Source organism: Hemibagrus wyckioides, linkage group LG07 (genome assembly GCF_019097595.1).
Source record: "Hemibagrus wyckioides isolate EC202008001 linkage group LG07, SWU_Hwy_1.0, whole genome shotgun sequence".
Taxonomy (NCBI): Eukaryota; Metazoa; Chordata; class Actinopteri; order Siluriformes; family Bagridae; genus Hemibagrus; species Hemibagrus wyckioides.
In genome coordinates, this window is record NC_080716.1 from 22,750,862 (window position 1) to 22,774,270 (window position 23,409).

Here is a 23,409-nt window from a genome sequence, read left to right on the forward strand (position 1 = left end):
CGATTCTTCATAAACTGTACACAAATTGGTGATCACTTCAGTCCCCTTTAAATTTCATGTGAAAACAGCAGCAGACTTCGGCTCCTCCCCGTCTTTCAACAGATTCTTCAGTCCGCAGCGGCGCAGAGCGAGGATCAGGTGACAAGTGTGTGTGTGTGTGTGAGATCAGGAAGACTTGCATTTGGCTTGTTCAGTACTCAAATGTTATACACATTTATGCAATTCAGTGAAATGCTGCAATAAGTTTACCATCCTACCCTGTTAGTCAAACCTTTATTTAATTTAATTAATTTATTTATTTTTTACTATTATACCCTCATTGGGGGCTGAGCCCTCCCCTTAAATGAAAATTCTAGAATCGCCCCTGGATGAGTTTTAAATTATACATGAGTAAATTAAAATTACACACAAATGTTTTGAATTACATATGATTATTTTTGACAGTGATTTTATTCCATACATGTTCCCCTACCAGATTAAGACTCAGGCTTTTACAACTGGTATTTTGTCGTCTCGAAGAAAGACGGGGGGGCTGCATCCAATTTTGGACCTGCGGGCTTTGAACTGTGCACTGAAGACTTTCAAGTTCAAGATGCTCACACTCAGACTTATCGCATCGCAAATCAGATCCGAGGACTGGTTTGTGACGACAGACCTCAAAGATGCCTATTTTCATGTAGGTGTTCCTGCTTTTGGGGGTAAAGTATACCAGTATTGTGTTCTTCCTTTTGGTCTAACCCTGTCACCATGCCCATTTACAAAGTGCATGGATGCTGCCCTGGAGACCACGGGGTGCGTGTCTTGAATTACTGAATTAACTGGACGACTGAACCCAGAGACGTGTGTACTTTCTCCTTCTGAGAGAACCACCTTCTTGGGTGTAGTTTGGGATTCCACCATGATGCAGACATGTCTGTCTCCTGCTCAGGTATTCATTTCAGGTTCCATACTGTCAGCGGTGAAAGCTATTCGGCTAGATCAAAGCCTCTCTGTCGCCAAGGTGCAGAGAGTGTTTGGCCTCATGGCAGCAGCAGCTGACGTTATCCCATTGGGTCTGCTTCACATCCCCTCAGGCATCCCCTCAGTGCCATAAAGGTTACGTGCCACGGGCTTTGTACCCTTCTTATGTGGTACCCTTCTTAAGACCCCGCTTTTTGCCCTTGTTTTTTAAAATAATCAAAATAAATACTATAATAATAAATCTTTTCAAACCAAAATACCAAACTGACAATACTCAAATGAAGATTACTTTCTTTTTCTGTTTTGCAATAAAATAAAAAAAAAGAAAAAAAATCCTGACTCGTAACTCTCAGCCTGAATATAATATTAATGTGATCAGCCACATGAATAGCAACTGTCCATCGAAATAATGGAACAAAAAATTCACTCATGGTTTTAACAAGAAACAAATCATCCTAAATGACACAATGAAAACTACAGCTCCCCTGAGTGCATGGAGACTATGTACAATTTACCCTAGACCGGTGGGGAAATACTGATCCCTAGTACTGTTCCCTAAAAGAGGACTTTAGAGAAGTGAACCATTTCATTCCTTCATTTACTTTCAGTAAGTGATTTGTCCTGGTCAGGGTCATGATGGATCCTTTCACATTAAATTGCTGAAAACCTTCATATTTTTGCTCATATTCATATTTACAAATTATGCAACAAAAAGAAAGACATGGAACTTTTAATAAAAAAAAACTGTTCTTCATACTAGCCATTCAGAAATAGAACAAAACGGTAAATGCCACATTAGTCACAGTTACTAACTTCTGCCATATTTTAATGCATCCTCTATACCTTCAGCTGAGCTTAAAATTGCTGGTCTGTGGAGAGATGCAAGTCTAATCCAAATACATTCCCACGTCCAATCACAAAACAAACGTTACTGATCATTTACCAAATATTAAGAACATTCACTAAGAACTGACATCATGTTCAGGAGAAAATAATAACTAAGCACTAATGAGTATCCTAACCTGAAAACTCACCTCATTAACAGCTATACACCTGCCAGTCAGAACCTCACCTATAATAAGTGGTGATTGTTAGTGGAGGAGAAAATGTTAGTTAACACTAAATTCAACTCAAGTAAGAGCAACAAGAGGCAGCTTCACTGACGCGTCTGATTCAACTTCATGAGGCATCTAAATCCTTTCATTCTTTCAGTTTCTAAGAAGGATCAGATATACAGCAGATAAACTCCAAATAATCCAGTAACATCCATGTATCTTCATAGAATTTCTAGAAATCTAATAATGGCTTTTAATCTGATTTAAACTGCTGAAGTTACACAACAAGCATTATTAGTGCCCGATTTAATACACTTTCTTATAGACTCTATGTTTAAAAAGCTAACAGAGTTTACATTTGTATAAACTTTAAATAAACTGGTGATTATATCAAGCTGTGAAAAAGTTTAAAATGTTATAGAATGTGAACAGATATTTATTCAGTAACAGCAGAGATGATCAGTGGTGCTGAATTACTACCATCTGATTTGTATCGAGGACTGAAGTATGGACGGAGTTTCTCAGTGAAAGACTGACCAGTGAAAGAGTAGATATGAGAGCTGGACTTTACATCATAAAAGGAGACCAGACCCTCCTCATAATCCACAAACACCCCCACCTTCTCCACCTTCTCTCTCCATGGGAGGGGAACATCAGTATCAGCATAAGCCTTATACTGATTCTCATTCCTCAGTCCCACAGTCCAGAATCCAGTCTGAGGTCTCCGTGTAATCCACTCCTTCCTGTTAATGTTCTCACTCACAACTCCTAATGTCCATGCAGTTTTCCCTCTGACCTGCACCTCATAATAAAATCTCAGTGAGGAGAAACTCTGCTTTCCCAGAACACAGGGAAAATTAAACCTCCCTGGAGTATCAGGGAGATCATGTCGTGTGTCTGCACGTGTCACTTGTTTTCCATCAGCAGACACAGTGAGTTGAGGATTAGCTGTATCACGATCCAGAGTAACATCCACTGAGAGAAACACACAGACAAATATCACACAACAAATCCAGTTATTCATTCAGAGAAAGTGTGTATGTGTGTGTGTGTTTGTGCTGCACCTGTTATGTAAGAAACTGTTAGACAACCATTTCTTTTTATTTGCTTAGTCTCTCTCTCTCTCTCTCTCTCTCTCTCTCATAGTATTATATTATAAATAATGACGATGGCATCTTGATATTTTTTGTTAGGTTGACAGTATTGCTCCAAAACAAGTTATGTCAAACTTGATCTATGGGGTGTTTGTGTGTAGGATGGTGGGGGATGAGTTTAAAATGCTTTTTTAAACACACTTCTCATAGATAAACAGCCCCCCCCCACACACACACAGCAGAGACTCTGATTTTACTGTACTGAAAATACAAAGTTTGAAAAAAATTGTTCTTACCTGCAAACAACTTCTTCTTTAAAAGCACTTATAAACAAAACAATACAGTAATTGATATTTAAATATGACCACTGCAGACAAAAAATCTAAACCAATAAAATAAAACTATATTTGAAATACAATTTCCATCAGTAGATTTTTTTTCTACCGAATTTTTCTCACAAATTGTTTGCATTAACTAAAATATATATGAGAAGGATTCTGCCTTCTGCCCTTCACCAGGTTAAATTGTGTCTATGTCAAAGAGACAAAATCAGTGTAACAGCCTCCCAGCTACCTTTATGACTATATAATCAGGGTAAAATTGTCTGTTACAATTAATCCAAATATATAATCATTACATAATTTTAAAGCACAAACAGTTCTTACCTGCACATTGCTTTTCTTGTTTAAGCTCTGAGGCTAATAAAGATGAAATAGTTTTTAGTATTTTGTGTAAATTTTACACAAAAAATATAAGAGGTGTAATGTAATAAGGTAAATGGATAACACAATCAGACTGCAGTTATAAAATGCTATAACTTTCCTTTAATGTTATATATTTGTTAAATTACAAACCGAATTCCAGAAATGTTGGTATGTTTTTTTTTTATTTGAATAAAATGAAAACTAAAAGACTTTCAAATTACATAAGTGTCACGTCATGCAGAGAGACTGAACACTGGAGGGAACCCTCTCCCGAATTCTGATCACTCATTTCCGGTTCCCATGCACATAAAAGAGACTCATTCACTTCATTCTATGCGTAGTATCGTTCCTTAGAGTTCATACAAAGCCTTACTGTTCAGTGCCTTGATATTACTGTGTTTGACCTAGTTTTGTGACCTCATTCTTACAAATTTTGCCTTACGATTTGGATTTGTCTCTGCTTTCTGATTTCCTGGTTTTGACCTCTTTGCTACGTTGTTTGACCACGTTTTTGCCTGTTGTGTTTGCTTCATTCAATCTGCGAATGGATTCCTTACAATAAGCCAATATTGTACACACAATAGAACATAGAGAACATAAATATTTAAACGGAGAAATTGTGCACTTTTATCCACCAAATTTAATGCCAGCTACAGGTCTCAAAAAAGTTGATACGGGGGCAACAAAGGGCTGAAAAAGCAAGAAATTTTGAAAAGATTCAGCTGGGAGAACATCTAGCAACTAATCAAGTTAATTGACATCAGGTCTGTAACATGATTAACTATAAAAGGCATGTCCCTCAGAAGTAAAGATGGGCAGAGGCTCTCTAATCTGTGAAAGAGTGCGTAAGAAGATTGTGGAATCAGATTCAGAGAATCTCTGTGCGTAACAGACAAGGCTGAAGACCTTTGTTGGGCCCTCAGACCACACTGCATCGCTTATCGGCATGATTCGGTCATTGACATTACTAAACAGGCCCAGGAATACTTCCAGAAACCACTGTCGGTAAACACAATCTGCCATCTGCAGATGCCAACTAAAGCTCTATCATGCAAAAAGGAAGCCATACAGTTGCAAGAAAAAGTATGTGAACCCTTTGGGATTACTTGGATTTCTGCATAAATTGGTCATAAAATGTGTTCTGATCTTCATCCAAGTCACAACAATAGAAAAATACAGTCTGCTTAAACTAATACAGCACAAACATTATGTTTTCATGTTTTTATTGAACACAACATGTAAACATTCACAGTGTAGGGTGGAAAAAGTATGTGAACCCCTAGGCTATGACTTCTCCAAGAGCTAAGTGGAGCCAGGAGTCAGCCAACCTGGAGTCCAATCAATGTGATGAGATTGGATGTGTTGGTTAAAGCTGCCCTGCCCTATAAAAAACACACACCAGGTTTGAGTTTGCTGTTCTCAAGAAGCATTGCCAGATGTGAACCATGCCTCACACAAAAGAGCTCTCAGAAGACCTACGATCGAGAATTGTTGACTTGCATGAAGCTGGAAAGGGTTACAAAAGTATCTCTAAAAGCCTTGATGTTCATGTGTCCACGGTAAGACAGACTGTCTACAAATGGAGAAAGCTCAGCACTGTTGCTACTCTCCCTAGGCGTGGTCATCCTGTAAAGATGACTGCAAGAGCACAGCGCAGAATGCTCAATGAGGTGAAGAAGAATCCTAGAGTGTCAGCTAAAGACTTACAGAAATCTCTGGCACATGCTAACATTTTTGTTGACAAATCTACAATAAGTAAAACATTAAACAAGAATGGAGTTCATGGGAGGACACCATGGAGGAAGCCACTGCTGTCCAAAAAAAAACATAGCAGCACGTTTGAAGTTTGCAAAAGAGCACCTGGATATTCCACAGCACTATACTGGCAAAATATTCTGTGGACAGATGAAACCAAAATTGAGTTGTTTGGAAAGAACACACAACGCTATGTGTGGAGGAAAAAAGGCACAGCACACAAACCTCATCCCAACTGTGAAATATGGTGGAGGGGGCATCATGGTTTGGGGCTGCTTTGCTGCCTCAGGGCCTGGACGGATTGCTGTCATCGACGGAAAAATGAATTCCAAAGTTTATCAAGACATTTTGCAGGAAAACTTAAGACCATCTGTCCGCCAACTGAAGCTCAACAGAGGATGGGTGATGCAACAGGACAACGACCCAAAGCATAGAAGTAAATCAACAACAAAATGGCTTCAACAGAAGAAAATACGCCTTCTGGAGTGGCCCAGTCAGATTCCTGACCTCAACCTGATTGAGATGCTGTGGCATGACCTCAAGAGAATGATTCACACCAGACATCCCAAGAATGTTGATGCACTGAAACAGTTTTGTAAACAGGAATGGTCCAAAATTCCTCCTTTGTGCAGGTCTGATCTGCAACTACAGGAAACATTTGGTTGAGATTTGTGATGACTCGTTAGAGGCAGGTTGGATAGAATCCATTTGCAGATTTATTGAAGAGGACAGCAAGAACAACTCGTAAACCTTAGCAGTTCAGAAGTCAAAAACTGGAAAACCAAATAACACTGGTGACAAAGCCAAAACGTAAATCAAAACTCGTAAGTGAGAAAACAGGCAAAGTCCATACACAATAATCCATACAAGAAAGGGAATAATCCAAGGCTTGGTAAGTCACAAGGCAATGTTACTTCGCAAAGAATGCTGGTAGCATGCTGCTTTTATCCTAGCGTGCTACCAGGAAGTGAACCCAGAGGGGTTAGTATTCAGGTGAGGGCTCCCTCTGGTGGGCTGGATGATGTTGTGACATTACAGAACCCCCCCTCTAAGAACACCTCCTGGTGTTCGTCGACGTGGGCGCCCTCTGGGGCGTGGGCCAGGCCTGTTAGGGAAGGTGCGGTGGAACTCCTCAATTAAGAAGGGATCGAGGATGTCAGCAGATTCTACCCAGCAACGCTCCTCTGGGCCGTACCCCTCCCAGTCCACCAAATACTGCAGTCGGCGGCCGACACGACGGGAGTTCAGGAGGGCATGGACCCGGTAAGCTGGTGCCCCATCAATGTCTAGGGGAGGAGGAGGTGGTTCGATGGTCTCATGGGTCTCGGAGCGAGTCTCTCTGACCGGTTTAAGCAGTGACACGTGGAACGTGGGAGAGATGCGGTAGGAAGCAGGCAGTTCCAGGCGATACGCCACTGGATTCACTTGACAAAGTATGTGAAAGGGGGTCAATAAACCGGGGACTGAGCTTTCGACACGGGAGCTGCAGCTTGAGATTGCGGGTGGAAAGCCAGACTCTTTGACCCACTCTATAGGCAGGATGAGGACAACGATGATGGTTGGCCTGAATCCGTTGTCTCCTCACTGCTCTCTGGAGGCGCACATGAGCCCGTTCCCAGACCTCCTGGCTCCTTCTTGACCACTCATCCACCGACGGCACATTTGAAGGCTCTCCGGACCACGGGAACAATGGGGGCTGGTAGCCTAGAACACATTGAAAGGGTGTAAGTCCAGTGGAGGAATGTGTCAGAGAGTTCTGGGCATACTCTGCCCAGGGGAGAAACTCACTCCACCGGTGTTGCTCTCTGCTACAGTAGGCCCTCAGGAACCTCCCGAGTTCTTGGTTTAACCGTTCTGCTTGGCCATTAGACTGGGGGTGGTATCCGGAGCTCAGGCTGATGTTAATGCCCAGTTGTGAGCAGAAGGCCTGCCAGACTCGTGAAGTAAACTGTGACCCGCGATCAGAGACAATATCTTCTGGAAGGCCGTAGTTCCGGAACACATGGAGGAACAAGGCTTGGGCTGTTTCCATGGCTGTGGGCAGCCCCTTCATGGGGATAAGTTTGCAGGCCTTGGAAAAGCGATCGATCACGACCATGACTGCAGTATACCCTTGGGACTCAGGAAGGTCTGTGAGGAAATCTGTAGATATGTGGGACCAGGGCCGACGTGGGATAGGTAAGGGCTCCAGCAACCCTTCTGGCAGTTGGTGGCTGGCACGGGATTGAGCACAGGTGATACAGGCCTTGACGAACTCCTCTGCATCTGCTGTGAGTGATGGCCACCAGAAATTGCGTCTGTGTAATTGGGTGGTGCGCCGAATGCCTGGGTGTCCAGAACCAGGGCTCTCATGAGTCCATTGCATGACATGGTGGCGCAGATTGGTGGGTACAAAGAGTTTTGACGGCGGACAGGTCAGCGGAGGGGGTTCTCTGGAATTTTCTGCTGAATCTCTTCTATTAGGTTCCACTGGATAGGGGCTAGAATAACTGATGGTGGAAGAATGGATTCGGGGTGAGTGTGCTGCTCATGGGTTTCAAACTGTCGAGATAGGGCGTCAGCTTTACCATTCTTGGAACCAGGGCGATAAGTAACTGAGAACTTGAATCGGGTAAAGAACAATGCCCACCGGGCTTGGCGTGGGTTCAAGCGTTTTGCCCCTCTGAGGTATTCGAGGTTTCTGTGGTCTGTGAGAATTAGGAACGGGTGTCGGGCCCCCTCCAGCCAATGCCGCCATTCCTCCAAGGCCGCCTTCATGGACAATAATTCTCGATTTCCCACGTCATAGTTCACTTCGGCGACCGAAAGTTTTCTGGAGAAGTAAGCGCAGGGGTGTAACTTTCCAGAGTCTCTTTGGCGCTGGGAGAGCACTGCGCCGATGCCACTGCTTGATGCATCAACCTCGACAACAAATGGGAGGTCAGGATCAGGGTGACAAAGTATAGGAGCGGTAGTAAAACTTAGTTTCAGCTTTTGGAATGCCCCTCTCGCCTTGTCAGTCCATACCAATTTCTTGGGTTTTCCTTTCAGCAAGGAGGTGAGTGGCCCAGCTATGGTGCTGTAGTTGCGGATAAATCTCCGGTAGAAATTGGCGAAACCCAAGAAGCGCTGCAACTCTTTGATACTGGTGGGCTCTGGCCAGGAAGTGGCAGCTGTGACTTTGGACTGGTCCATCCCAACCCCTTCTTCCGAGATGATGTAGCCCAGAAACAATGTGGACTGCCTATGGAACTCACATTTTTCTAGCTTGGCATAGAGGTTGTGTTCTAGGAGCCGAGAGAGTACAGAACGGACGTGCTTGATGTGGTCTGTGAGATTAGCAGAGTAGATCAAGATGTCGTCAATGTAAGCGATAACAAAGCGATTCAGCATGTCTCTGAAGACCTCGTTTATGAGCGACTGGAACACTGCTGGTGCATTAGTGAGTCCATACGGCATAACTAAATATTCTTAATGCCCCTGGGTGGTGTGGAAGGCTGTCTTCCATTCATCTCCCTCTCTTATCCGTACAAGGTTGTATGCACTCCGTAAATCCAACTTTGTTTAAAACTTGGCTCCTTGTAGTTGTTCCAGTGCAGCAGGGACTAAAGGCAGTGGGTAAGGGTACGGCACTGTGATGGACTTCAGTCCCCGATAATCTATACAAGGACGTAGGCCCCCGTCCTTCTTTTCCACAAAGAAAAAGCCTGCAGCGGCTGGAGAGGTGGATGGACGAATGTACCCTGCTGCCAGGGCTTCCTCGATGTACTCCTCCATGGCTTTCTTTTCAGGAAGTGAGAGAGGGTAGATACGGTTCTTAGGTGGCATGGCATTGGGCAGTAGTTCAATGGCACAGTCATATGAACGATGAGGCGGGAGTTTCGTGGCCTTTTCTTTACTAAATACAGCTCTGAGGTCGTGGTATTCACGGGGTAATGTCACTGTGGCTGTGACCATGGGACTCTCAATGGAGGTAGAGAGACATGGGCGAGGTGTAGGGTTATGGAAGCAGGTGTTGAGGCAGAAATCCGACCAGCGTCTCAGTTCCCCCTCTCTCCAGGATATATGAGGGTCATGCTGTTGCAGCCAAGGAAAGCCGAGGATAATGGGGTTGGCAGGTGACACGATGACGTAGAATGATAGCTTTTCACAATGAAACTGTCCAATCTCCAGGTCTAAAGCTGTGGTTTGGTGTGTGAGGAAGCCTTTCCCAATAGGCTGGTTGTTGACAGCGGTGATTTTCAGAGGAGGAATACATGGGAGCGTGGGTAGCTGGAGGTCTTGGACTAGTCTGCTGTCGATCAAGTTGACTGCTGCCCCTGAGTCGATTAATGCTGAGACGGGGAAACGCTCATTAGCATAACGTAACATGGCAGGCAGAACAACCTTGTAATTTTTGGCTAGGTTCCCCACCTGGGGTGTGGTAGACCTCTCGGGGCACTGGTAGACTTGGTGGCCAGGTTGGCCGCAGTAATAGCAGAGCTGCTGATGATAACGTCTTTGACGTTCCTCGGTTGTGATGCGAGTTCAGCCTAATTGCATAGGTTCAGGGCCTTCAGCAAGGCTGTGAATTTCATGTCGTTGGCGAGCTACTGAGCGAGGGGGGGCAGGAGGTGGACCATGTTGACGATGAAGGTTATCCAGTCTGATGGCGGTAGAGATATACTGTGATAACGAGACATTAGAGTCCTTGCAGGCCATCTCTACTTGAAGTGCTAGAGTTAAACCCTGACGGAAAACTGCCAACAACGCCGTGGAGTTCCAGCCAGACTGTGCAGCAAGCGTGCGGAACTTAATGGAGTACTCTGCAGCTGATTCAGACCCCTGGCATAGCGCCAGTAGTTGCACTGAGATGTCTTTGCCTCCCGCTGGGTACTCGAACACCTTGCGAATCAACCCTGTGAAATAGCTGGCTGAAGACTTAACTTGGGGGTCTGAGTCCCACACCACTGATGCCCACGCTAATGCTTTACCCGTCAGTAGAGATAACATGAATGCGCACCTGATAGAGTCACTCCTGTAAGTTTCTGGATGTTGGGTGAAAAAGTTGTCACATTGGCGGAGGAAACCACGGCAGCGGTTGGCTGATCCATCAAACTTTTCGGGGAGAGCAAAACATGGTAGTTCATGGTGTGGTTGCGGTGTGGGGGCTGAAGTGGTAGCAGTGTGGTGGGCTTGTTGTTGTAGCTGCTGGTTGGTAGCTTTAAGCATCTCCACTTCAGCTTGGTAGGCACGGATAATCACCCCCTGGTGCCATATTGCTGCCTGTAAATCTGCTGGATTCTCAGATGGCGAAGTAACCTGTGATGACTCGTTAGAGGCAGGTTGGATAGAATCCATCTGCAGATTTATTGAAGAGGACAGCAAGAACAACTCATAAACCTTAGCAGTTCAGAAGTCAAAAACCGGAAAACCAAATAACACTGGTGACAAAGCCAAAACGTAAACCAAAACTCGTAAGTGAGAAAACAGGCAAAGTCCATACACAATAATCCATACAAGAAAGGGAGTAATCCAAGGCTTGGTAAGTCACAAGGCAACGTTACTTCGCAAAGAATGCTGGTAGCATGCTGCTTTTATCCTAGTGTGCTACCAGGAAGTGAACCCAGAGGGGTTAGTATTCAGGTGAGGGCTCCCTCTGGTGGGCTGGATGATGTTGTGACATTACAAGATTATTGCTGCCAAAGGAGGGTCAACCAGTTATTAAAACCAAAGGTTCACATAGTTTTTCCACCCTGCACTGTGAATGTTTACATGTTGTGTTCAATAAAAACATGAAAACATATAATGTTTGTGCGGTATTAGATTAAGCAGACTGTTTTTCTATTGTTGTGACTTAGATGAAGATCAGAACACATTTTATGACCAATTTATGCAGAAATCCAAGTAATCCCAAAGGGTTCACATACTTTTTCTTGCAACTGTATGTGAACATGGTCCAAAAGCACTGGTGTGTCCTGTGGGCCAAGTCTCATTTAAAATGGACTGTTTCAAAGGTATGTAAGGGACTGTATGGTCAGAAATTTATGGCCAAATTTGACATTCTTGTTGGAAATCATGGACGCCTCTGGGCTAAAGAGGAGGGAGACCTTCCAGTGTGTTATCAGTGTTCAGTTCGAAAGCCAGCATCTCTGATGTTATGGGGTGCATAAGTGCATACGGTATGGGCAGCTTGCATGTTTTGGAAAGCACTATGAATGCTGAAAGGTATATAAAGGTTTTAGAGCAACATATGCTCCCCTTCTGATGATGTCTATTTCAGGGAAGGCCTTGTGTATTTCAGCAAGACAATGTAAAACCACATACTGCAGCTATTACAACAGCATGGCTTCATAGTAGTAGAGCCTGGGTGCTGAATTGGCCTGCCTGCAGTCCAGATCTTTCACCAATAGAGAACATTTGGTGCATCATTAAAAGAAAAATACGTCAAAGACGACCATAAACTCTTCAGCAGCTGGAAACCTATACCAGGCAAGAATGGGACCAAATTCTAACACCAAAACTCCAGATACTCATAACCTTGATGCCCAGACGTCTTCAAAATGTTTTGAAAAGAAGAGAAGATGCTACACCGTGGTAAACATGCCCCCATCCCAACTATTTTGAGACCTGTAGCAGGCATCAAATTTGAAATGAGCTCATTTTGTGCATAAAATTATAAATTTTTCAATTTAAACATTTGTTATGTTCTCTATGTTCAATTGGGAATAAAATATTGGCTCATGTGATTTGAAATTCTTTTAGTTTTCATTTTATTCAAATTTAAAAAACGTCCCAACATTTCCGGAACTTGGGTTGTATTACGTTCACTTCACAAGGGGGAACATTATGTTACAGGTCAGTTATAAGTCATATATAAAAAAAGTAATTTAATGTACAGTGTCTGATGATTTTGTATCTCTACTCTTCTTACAGATCCCTCTATAGAGTGAAATCAGAGTCAACAAAACCTGAACCCAAAATGCACAAAAAGAAATGTGTAAATGTGCATACTGAAGGTAATAATGTTAGCATGTTAATGTTAATCATGTTAAATCAGGTAATTTTATTTACTTATTTTACTTTTATTTATTCAAATTATATAGTATAATGTTTTGGTGACTCTGATTTCACTCCATAAGCCTCCTTACAGTTTATTTTCTGTAGTCCAAATGTCCAAGTCTGGACAAACGACCTGAGCTGAACAGAATTTCTTAGCATTCATTGTGCAAATGTAGCAAATGTGACTGACATGATCGTATCTCTACTCTTGACACAGTACCAAGTATTAAATATACAGCTCTGGAAAAAAAATAAGAGACCACTGCAAAATAATCAGTTTCTTATGTTTTTTTTTCTTACAGGTTCATGTATTGGTGAGATGAAGAGTTTTGTTTCATTTTTTGTGAACTGCTGACAATATTTCTCCTAAATTCAAAATATAATTATTGTTATTTAGAGTGTATATTTAAAGGAAATGACAACACATCAAAATAATCCAAGATCCTTATAATAATAATCCCAATAATCCAAGAGCTTTAATAACTCAAAACAAAATGCAAATAATTTGTAAACAAATTGTGTTAATGCTTTGGCTAAATAACATTAAGAAATCAGTATTTGGTGGAATAACCCCGATCTGCATGTGTTTTGGCTCCATGCTCTCCACCAGTTTTTCACATTGCTGTTGGGGAACTTTATACCACTCTTTCTGCAAAAAAGCAAACAGCTCAGCTTTGCTTGATGGTTTGTGACCATCCAATAGGGGTCAAATCTGGAGATTGGGCAGTGGTCTCTTATTTTTTTTTCAGAGCTGGATGCACACTAAGAGTAAATGGTTGTAATGACTTAAAACCCAGTTTCCCAGATAATAGATGAGTCTGCAGGGACTAAGCAGATGTTAATAGGTAATTACAAACTAAATCAATCAGCACTCATTGGTAGTTAGTAGTATTGAATATTCTGTCGAATCTTGCTCTGTCACAGCTGTATAGAACTATGCATGTTGCCATGGTAATGAACAGATTGGCTGACAGCCTGTGGCACATGCAGTAACAGTTTCAATGTACTAGAATTGTACTTTTATGTAGTGAATACAGACAGGTTGAGTGAAACAAACTGTGAAATGTCCCTCTGCTGTTATAGTAAATATCAGCTCTTCTGGAACACAGTTTATTTAATCAAATTAGTGAACCAGAACTAACTGTTTTTCCAATATGGCCATCACTTACTGAAATATAAAACATTGCTCTCTCTCCTCCTAACAACCTTTCACCATTCTCTGCTGAAAACTTACTAAAACTTCAGCCAGTGCAATACTGATCATTTTATTCCAAAGTTGGTTTATTCCAGAGCTAACTATTTACTTACTTATATAGAGTTTTTTATACTCTTATTTTTTTATTTTTATTTGTGTCAAAATAATATTAGGATATGCTCACTACTTTTGTTGTATTACGGTGAATCTGTAGACCTAAGCTATGGTATAAAAGGAAATATTATTTAAGCTGAATATGTAGGAAAATGTTTTAATATTACCTTTCTTGTAACAAAAATACCCAGTTACTATCAGTCCAACAGCAAAAAGACATGCTACAACTGAAAGGCTGACAATCCACTTCCAAACACCAAAGACTTCACCTGAAATGAAAACAATATCTCTAAGTTAGAAATTTGTTTAATCACCAACAGATGTCATAAAAAGCAACACCACTGCAGTAATGATTATAGTAGAATGTTACAATCTAAATCTAAAAGTTATGTTTGTAGACACTTACTATTAATAATAATGTGTGTCTCCATCATGTGATGTTTTTGTTGAAGTCTGCAGTAAAATCTGTTGGAGTCATAAACAGTGATGCGGCTTTTCACACTGAAGCCCTCAGTGTCTCTGTGTATCTGTGTATCTTCAGCAGGCAGAGTGACTCCTTCTCTGTCCAGCCACAGAACCTCAGGTTCAGGTTTCCAGCCTCTGGACTCACACACTAGATTAATCCCTCCTGAGTTATCATAACTCTCCATCCTGATCACTGGGTGGCTTCCCTGAGCTACAGGCATTAAATAAAAATTATTATTTTAAGTATAGTGTAATTACATTAAACTGTTAACCCCAATAGAACAGACTATTAAAAAAAAATAAAATGGAAATATAAATTAAGACAAATATATTATATAACAATGACCATAGACTGTGAGACCATGCAGTAGCACGAACTTTGAAACATACTATTTAAAAACTACTGAATAATTACTCAGACTACAAAATGAAAACAAAGTTCAGAGATTTGTTGCTAAAATTATTTCAAAATATCTTATTCTCCTAATATTTTTTTATTATTTTCAATGACAAGACCGCTGAGTGAAAAGCCACTTGGAAAACTGCCGGAAATTGGAAAATGGGCATATTTTCTGACCAAATTGAAACAATGAAATGCTGGTCTCAATACTATAGTCAGATAATAAAATGGACAGAATAAAGAAATTGAGGAAGATGACTGTAGATGATATATATACTGATCTCTCCTGCATGCTTCCTCTTATCCCAACACATCTAATCAGCTAATTAACAGCACTTCCAGCACTAAATCCATATCAGGTTTGGTAACCTGTGAATTAGTCTGTCAGTCAGTGAACCATTATAAAACCCTCTCAAATACACAAATACATATTTTTATGTATTTTAAAATTGGTTTATGGATGCAAAAACCTTTAGTAATGTTAAGTATAAAATTCACCATTTAAAGTGTCAGTGCAGAAATGGATCTTACCCTCAACAATAACATGAAAAGTGATGTCTTCATACCAGGATTCGTCATAAATGAGACACTTATATTCTCCTTCATCAGAGACTCGGAGAGCTGAGAGTTTGAGTGAAGCGTTGCCTTTCCGAAGCTCCTCTTTAAACAGTGATGTTCTACCTCTGTAGGACTGAGCCGGAGTTTTTTCTCCACGATCCTTATATTCATGAACTAATGAAGACCCTTTATCTTCTCTTCTCCACTCCACTGTCATGTCCACTGCACTGGTGTCGGGTTTGATGAAACAGGGCAGAACCTGATCTTCACCAGCTACAGCAACAGGAGGGGATTCTGGACCAACCAACTGTAAGCGCTCTGTGTTTTTAGAAAACAAACAAACACTGATATATACTGACATATAAGGCCCCATGTACAACATATAAACTTAATTTATGTCCATCAAAACATGTTTCCTACCACTAAATTAATTTTTTATTAAGATTTTTTTATATAAATTGTCAAAACAAATTACCATGTAATATTGTAGCATAATGTTGCTCTAAAGTTGCTGCTTTGTCTGAGGCAACTTAAGAAGGAAATGCTATTTAACACTCATCAAAATACAATTTTATGTCACAAAGCTGTGTGACAAAATAATTTTAAAAATGAGTTTATCTGTGTGGTTAAAGTAAAGTAGTTACAAATGAGCTAATAAATAAAATGTGCAAAAAAGGAGGTATAAGATTATTGTGTAGTCATGCTAACTCCACATATATTGTAGCTAGTTCAGGCAACTCATGACAGTTTAAAAAATGTAATAGTTCCCTTTATTATTAACAACAACAAGGTTGTTCACACTGGACATTACATCACACCCTCTTCTGTTGACAGATGGACCAGTTTTATTTTATATTACTTTTCTGTTGGGTATCTGAATGTTCTGAAGTGATGTGAAGGTTTGATGAAATTGACACATCCAGAGAGAACATCCTCAAATCCACTCTAATGACTCACCCCTACACTTCCAGTCTTTTTACTTAGTGTCCAGCTTGCTTTACACCATATACAGTTGAGTAGAGAAGAGCTGAGTTTATGCTTCACTTGCAGGTATATGTTAAAATCTCACAATAAATCATGTGTATCAGAATCACTTTTATTGCCAAGTACATTTATCTTAGCGTACTGGTGCATAGCAATATGAAGCTTTATATAAATATAAAAAAATAACTTATGAAAATACACATAAAAAATCTAAGGAAATAAAAAAGAAGGACACATGTATAACAGAACAGAACATGCATAAGTTAAACAGTGTACACGCTAAACTGCAAATACTACATGCAGTGGTCATGAACATTAACTGTCCATTAGTGTAGGATGTGCAAAATGTGGACTAGTGAAATGCTCACAGTTTCAGGTAGGAAGGTAAGAAGGTGCAAATGCAATATAGCAGTCTGGGTTGTGGGTTAATGTAATGCATTATAAAAACAGCAAAATAGGGTTATACATTGTCACATTGTCATTCATGTCCAAGGAGGCAGTTAAAAGACCATAGTGTGTCTGGAGGCCAGTTGCAGGAAAGAAGCTGTTTTGTGGCGTTTGGTTTTTGTCTTGATGTACTGCAACATTCTGCAGGAATTATTGTATCTGTGGTTTGACTACAGTTTCAGAAGCACTTACATTGCTAATGAAGGACTTTAGTCTGAAACATTACACCGTGCTTTTGCTCTCCTTTAACACGTAACGTTTGCCACTGCGGTTAAACCAGCCGCTCTTTCTAAAAGCACGGTTGAACTAGCCGCACGTATATAGTAGGGGCGCGGCTTTTAGATACTTAACGGTAATAGCGATGAAAGAAACGTGAGCGTGCGCGAGCCCCTACACCACAGCCAAAGAACGTACTACAAAAATATTGTATAAAATGAATACGTAACAAAATTAATACAAAACAATTCACAGTATAAATAACAATTCACACAGGATGAAGGCTAAAGATTTTTATAACCCTTTTCATTTTAAGAATGGGGAAAATAATATTCAAGAGGCACAAAATTGTATTAAGCCAAAAAAAGAGAAATGTATTTATCTGTAGACTTACAAAGATATTCATCTTCAAATGTCACTATGTCTGTAATATAATTTATCCAAAAAGCAGGTGAAATTTTTTTGGGAAATAATGAAATAATTCCTCTTCAAAGTCACCCTATCTGCCAATAGGCAGGTGCCAACATATTCTTTTATACATTTTTTTTTATTCTCTGAAGTTTACACACCCTAGAAAAGAGAAAAGAGAACACATTTCCAAATTTCTTTTTTGCACATGTATATGTCTCTGCATTTGAATGCATATCCTGTGGTACCACCGCTTGCACATGTCGCCTTCAATCTGTATTTATCAACTAGAACTTTGAAATATCTATTTTATAATGGATTAAAAAGTGGCTCCTGGAGCAATTATATTGGCAGATACTGTGATTTTGAAGGGAAATTAAAAAACATTTCAAAAGTAAAATTGTATGATCTGCATAGAGTAGGTCCTGCTGAAGTGATCTGAGATGATTTTATCAACTAAAACTTTGAAATGTCTATTTTACTGTATAATACAGTGGTGGGCCGTGCATTTCACACCTAGGCCTTCACTGGTGTCCTTCCTGAATTTAATCCACGTCTATACCATCATTATGATGCCACGGCAATAGATACTAATCAACAGTTAAATAAAGTATAAAAGAAATTAGGCTACAGTATTTCACACCTCACAAGGAATAGTCCATTTTATTACAGTCCACCTTGAAAATGCATTTGTAAGGATGTCCGCGACCAAATTGATTTCTTCTCCTCTGTCAGCCATTGTGAGTTAAAATATATACATTTTATTTAGTTTGTGCGGTTCGCTGCCTCTGACTACTCCATTTATCCAAAGGACGGGAAATTGCTGACGTAATCGTATGCCTGCTAGATGGCCCTAGTGATGCCAACTCGAAATCTGATCGCTATTGCCGTTAAGTATGTAAAAGCCGCGCCCCTACTTTATACGTGCGGCTAGTTTAACCGTGTTTTCAGGAAGAGCGGCTGGCTTAACCGCAGTCGTTAGACTGGTTGTGTTGTGCATACGGACATGCTGTTTTAAAGTAGTTGCACTTCCTTCAACACTACAACTACCTTCATTTCTTACCTCTCTTCCCTCTAACACAGTTCAACGAAATTTCCTGATACTACATTAAAACTACAACTTCTTAAACAACAAAATGTAGTATGGTGTAAACACAAAATATTCGGAGTTCCCATATTCAAGACGAAGAAAATTCAAGAAGATTTACAGCCCTAGAATTCAGTACAACATACACACACACACACACAATAGGTGTATTACCTGATTGAGATTCCATAAAGTTGCAGACAGTCAGGAGAGTCACACACAAAAACGTTCCTGAAAGTGAGCTGATCATTATCCTTTCAGTCTGTTTCACAGGCTAAATAACATTATACGAACTGCACAATCGATCTAATATTAAAAAACTTCAAATACTTAATAATTATTTGTTATTTTTTCAATAAAACGCTAAAATACGCCTTTGTCTAAAATAAGCCTTTATCTGGCAGGCATGCATCTTATTGTCGCTTTCGTTTTCGTGAGCCACGCCTTTTTCCTGTTTGGAGTGTGGATTTTGTTATTAAAGAAATATTCCACCCTGAAGGGTTTTATAGTACTTAATATCACATATACTCAGAGGTGGACGAAGTACACAACTTCCTTACTTGAGTGAAAGTACAAATACTACTGGTCAAACATTACTCCATTACAAGTAAAAGTTGTAAAGACAGATTTTTACTTAAGTAAAAGTACAGAAGTACTTGTTTTTAAAAGTACTTAAGTATCAAAAGTAAATGTCAATGCACTGTTTAATTATTGTTGCATTGTTGCAATACTTGCAATACTTACAGTACCTTTTGTAGCAACCTAGCAACCTTATTTCTTGAAATTGTGATGATTATGGCTTACAGATAAGGAAAACCCAAAATTCTGTCTCAGAAAATTAGAATATTACATAAGATCAATACAAAAAGGATATTTCAAAGAGAAATGTCAGACTTCTGAAAAGTATGTTCATTTCTATGCACTCAGTACTTGGTTGGGCCTCCTTTTGCATCAGTGCAGTGTGGCATGGAGGCAATCAGCCTGTGGCACTGCTCAGGTGTAATGGAAACCCAGGTTGCTTTGATAGCGGCCTTCAGGTCATCTGCATTGTTGGGTCTGGTGTCTCATCTTCCTCTTGACAATAACCCATAGATTCTCTATGGGGTTCAGGTTAGGCAAGTTTGCTGGCCAATCAAGCACAGTAACACCATGGTCATTGAACCACCTTATGGTACCTTTAGCAGTGTGGGCAGGTGCCAAGTCAGCAGAAGGAGCATGAAGTGCTCTAAAATTTCCTGGTAGATGGCTACGTTGACTGTGGTCTTCAGAAAACACAGTGGACCAACACCAGCAGATGACATGGCAGCCCAAATCATCACTAACTGTGGAAACTTCACACTGGACTTCAAGTAACATGGATTCTGTGCATCTCCACTCTTCCTCCAGACTCTGGGACCTTGATTTCCAAATGAAATGCAAAACTTACTTTCATCTGAAAAGAGGACTTTGGACCACTGAGCAACAGTCCAGTTCTTTTTCTCCACAGCCCAGGTAAGACGCTTCTGACGTTGTCTCTGGTTCAGGAGTGGCTTGACACGAGGAATGCGACATTTGTAGGCCATGTCTAGGATTCATCTTAAGCTCCCCCAAATTCTTGAATGGATTTTGCCTGACAATCCTCTCAAGGCTGCGGTTATCCCTTTTGCTGGTGCATCTTTTTCTACAACACTTTTTCCTTCCACTCAACTTTCTATGAATATGCTTGGATACAGCACTCTGTGAACAACCAGCTTCTTTAGCAATTACCTTTTGTGGCTTACCCTCCTTGTGGAGGGTGTCATTGACTGTCTTCTGGACAACTGTCAGGTCAGCAATCTTCCCCATGATTGTGTAGCCTACTGACCCCGACTGAGAGATCATTTAAAAGCTCAGGAAACCCTTGCAGGTGTTTTGAGGTAATTAGCTGATTAGGGTTTGACACCACGACTTTCCAATATTGAACTTTTTCACAATATTCTAATTCTCTGAGACACTGAATTTTGGGTTTTCCTTATCTGTAATCCATAATCATCACAATTTCAGGAAATAAAGGCTTGAAATATTTCACTCTATGTGTAATGAATCTATATAATATATGGGTTTCACTTTCTGAACTGAGTGACAAAAAATATTGACCTTTTTCATTATATTCTAAATTTTGAGATCTACCTGTACACATCTATGTGTATCCACTCATGCACATTTCAATCAAATGGTCTGTAAATGAAGACTGGTCAGAAAAAAAAATCTAACCTGCTTTAAAACCCAGCTACACAACTGTAGCTGTACATCCACCCAACAGCAACACAGCTTTAACAAAGAGTTATATATATTTCCACAATTCATTTACACCTTTTTAATATACATTTACACCATTGTCCAGGCTCCTCCCTCCTGTGTGCAATGCGTTGTGGGCAATATTACCTGTTAGAGTGTGCATCGTTCTGCACTTTGAATTTCTACCGGAAGTAGTAGACCATCCAGGAATTTTTGGAATACTCTTTTCAGTATACTGCGATTTGGGGCATAATAATTCTATTTTTGAATATTATTTAGGACACATAGTATGAGAATTTGGACACAGCATACATTTTGTGTATTAACTAACATCATTACCAATGCGTTGGTGGTGTATAATATACAAAGCATATCTTTGTCCATTTTGTCAGCAATTGATCAATTGAGCAATTGAGCAATTGAGTTCAAAAAATTATGGAAAACCACTGAACTTTACAACACGTGACGCTACAAGAGTGAAAAAAATTATCCTATGATTAATGTAACTACTTTCTACTCAATGACCTTGACAGAAATGTAGTGGAGTAAAAAGTAGAGTATTTGTCTTTCAAATGTAGTGAAGTTAAAGTAAAAAGTATCCAGAAAAAATAATACTCAAGTAAAGTACAGATACTCAAAAAGTGTACTTAAGTACAGTACTCAAGTAAATGTATTTCTTTACTGTCCACCTCTGCATATACTTTATATAATAATCTCTAAATTAATTTTGTAATAACATTGCAAGTTCACTGTCTATTATTTTAATGAATGACGGGCCACGACTATACGTCTATACGCAACAACTGCATACATACATAGCACTCATATACTGTATCCATATTCAAACAGTCGAATATTACACACTGATTTAATTTAGACTGGTTAACCCAGAGTGTCATTCAATGTGAGTGAGATTTAGGTCTTGCTTCATCTCTTCATAAAGAGAGTGATGTAGCAGAGCTTTAGTCCTTCAGTCTGTCCAGATCTCTCACCTCATCATCTGTTCAGGAAACTCGGACACAGAGCTCTCCTTGTCTCCCATTTTACACAAGACAGCTGTAATGCTGTGTTTAATGAACTCTTGTTTTAATCAAACTTTATGTAATCATTCAGTAGCCGGGAGGTGGCTATTAGTAGAGGGTGTGGCCATGTAGGTAATTTATAGGTGTTTTAAGCAGGCACCTGAAAGGAGGCCTGGAGATAGGCCTGATCTTTTTAGTAGAAGCGTGCTGTTTGGTAGCACTTTCTTGTTTGTTTGTGCATGGACATGGTCTGGGTGAGCAGGTAGACTGAGTGAATATCTATCATTTGGCTTCACATTCACAAAGCCTTGTTTTATTAAATTAGGGTATTCTGTTTTTAATGCAGAAACAAACATTGTGCTATCTGGTAGTACCTCTGTGTTTGGTTGTGCACAGACATGGTCTGGATGAGCAGGTAGGCTGAGTGAAAACTACTTTTTTTGCTAACTAAACCTTGTTTCACTAAATTAGGGTATTATGTTTTTTAATGCAGAAAATTAATTGTAATCATTGTATGCCTTTGGTCATATCCATTCTCTTTTGATCCTGAATACCTTTGGAAAGTAGTTTGATGACTGTTTTGCAGGTAATTGTAGAGGATTTTATATAGTGTTTGGAAGTGTTTTGTAAGTTAAGTACTGTATTCTATTTTTTTTAATATTGTTAATTGTTTGTTTTGCTAATTGTGTGTTTTTGTATTATAGTTGATTGCCATTCCTCCTGTGTTTGTTCTGTTGCATTTCCTAAGCTAGTCGGTCCCTGCATGTGTGTGCTGTAGGCCTCCAGTGCAACTAAGACTTAATGATTATTGTGAACTAAACTGGCTTACAGTTTTTTTTTTTTTTTTTTTTTTTTTTCCCCATATGTTTATTTATTTATTTTCCGTCCATTTGTACATCACTTCCCAGCCTCGTCTTGCTAGCCAATGTTTGTACTCTGTATTCAATACTGATACTTTAAAACACATGATCTATTTATTAGCATGAGGGCTATGTTTATAGTGAAATTAGCACTTGGTTTGGAGTATATTTTTTGAGTAAGATGTGTTTTTTATATGCAATTTTTTCTTTTGGATGGATCTGTGTGGAAAAGCTGGGATTGTATTGTATTAGGGTTTATAGTGGGTTGGCTGACTTATCTTTTTTTTTTTTTTAGGAGGGTTTGATTACGTTTATTTAGTTCTTGGTTTATTGGTATTAATTAACAATCTTTTGTGATGAGTTTAGGTATTCGTTTGTTTTTTGTGTACAATTTTCTATGACTAAACAATATTGTCTTGTTTTTAATTCTTTTTAATTATATCTTTACAAAGCTACACATCCATGTACAACCAATAAAGGAAGTGATTTTAAATGAGCATTTCATTGTAAGATATTGTTCTGACCTGACAACCTGTAGCCTTCAGACAGTCAGGGACTAGCAGTAGATTTAGCTTTCCAATATATTTTAAATGTTATATGCACTGTTGGTGCAGACCTGTCAGCTTTTACTAGGTAAAATACTAGCTAGGCCAAAGTCTAAAAGGGAGGGGCATAAGGCCAACAAACCTAAGTAAATGTGTGAGATCTAAATGTACTGAGAGAGAATTGTTATATAATATATATAAAATACATATTTATAAATAAGATTAAAGGTTTGCTCTCCTTTCAACATAGTTTTTATACTATGG

General features: G+C 39.8%; 1 protein-coding gene across 1 annotated transcript; it reads right to left on the reverse strand.

Annotated features, from left to right (window-relative positions):
- Positions 1-1,674: 1,674 nt before the first annotated feature.
- On the reverse strand, positions 1,675-18,904 carry LOC131355958 (butyrophilin subfamily 1 member A1-like). The gene is made up of 7 exons (XM_058394596.1): positions 18,637-18,904; positions 15,294-15,638; positions 14,304-14,573; positions 14,065-14,166; positions 3,775-3,807; positions 3,406-3,432; positions 1,675-2,990 (listed from the first exon to the last, which is right to left on the reverse strand). The coding sequence occupies exons 1-7, from the start codon at positions 18,710-18,712 to the stop codon at positions 2,452-2,454; spliced, it is 1,392 nt and encodes a 463-aa protein (XP_058250579.1). The 5' UTR covers positions 18,713-18,904; the 3' UTR covers positions 1,675-2,451.
- Between the last annotated feature and the right edge of the window lie 4,505 nt (positions 18,905-23,409).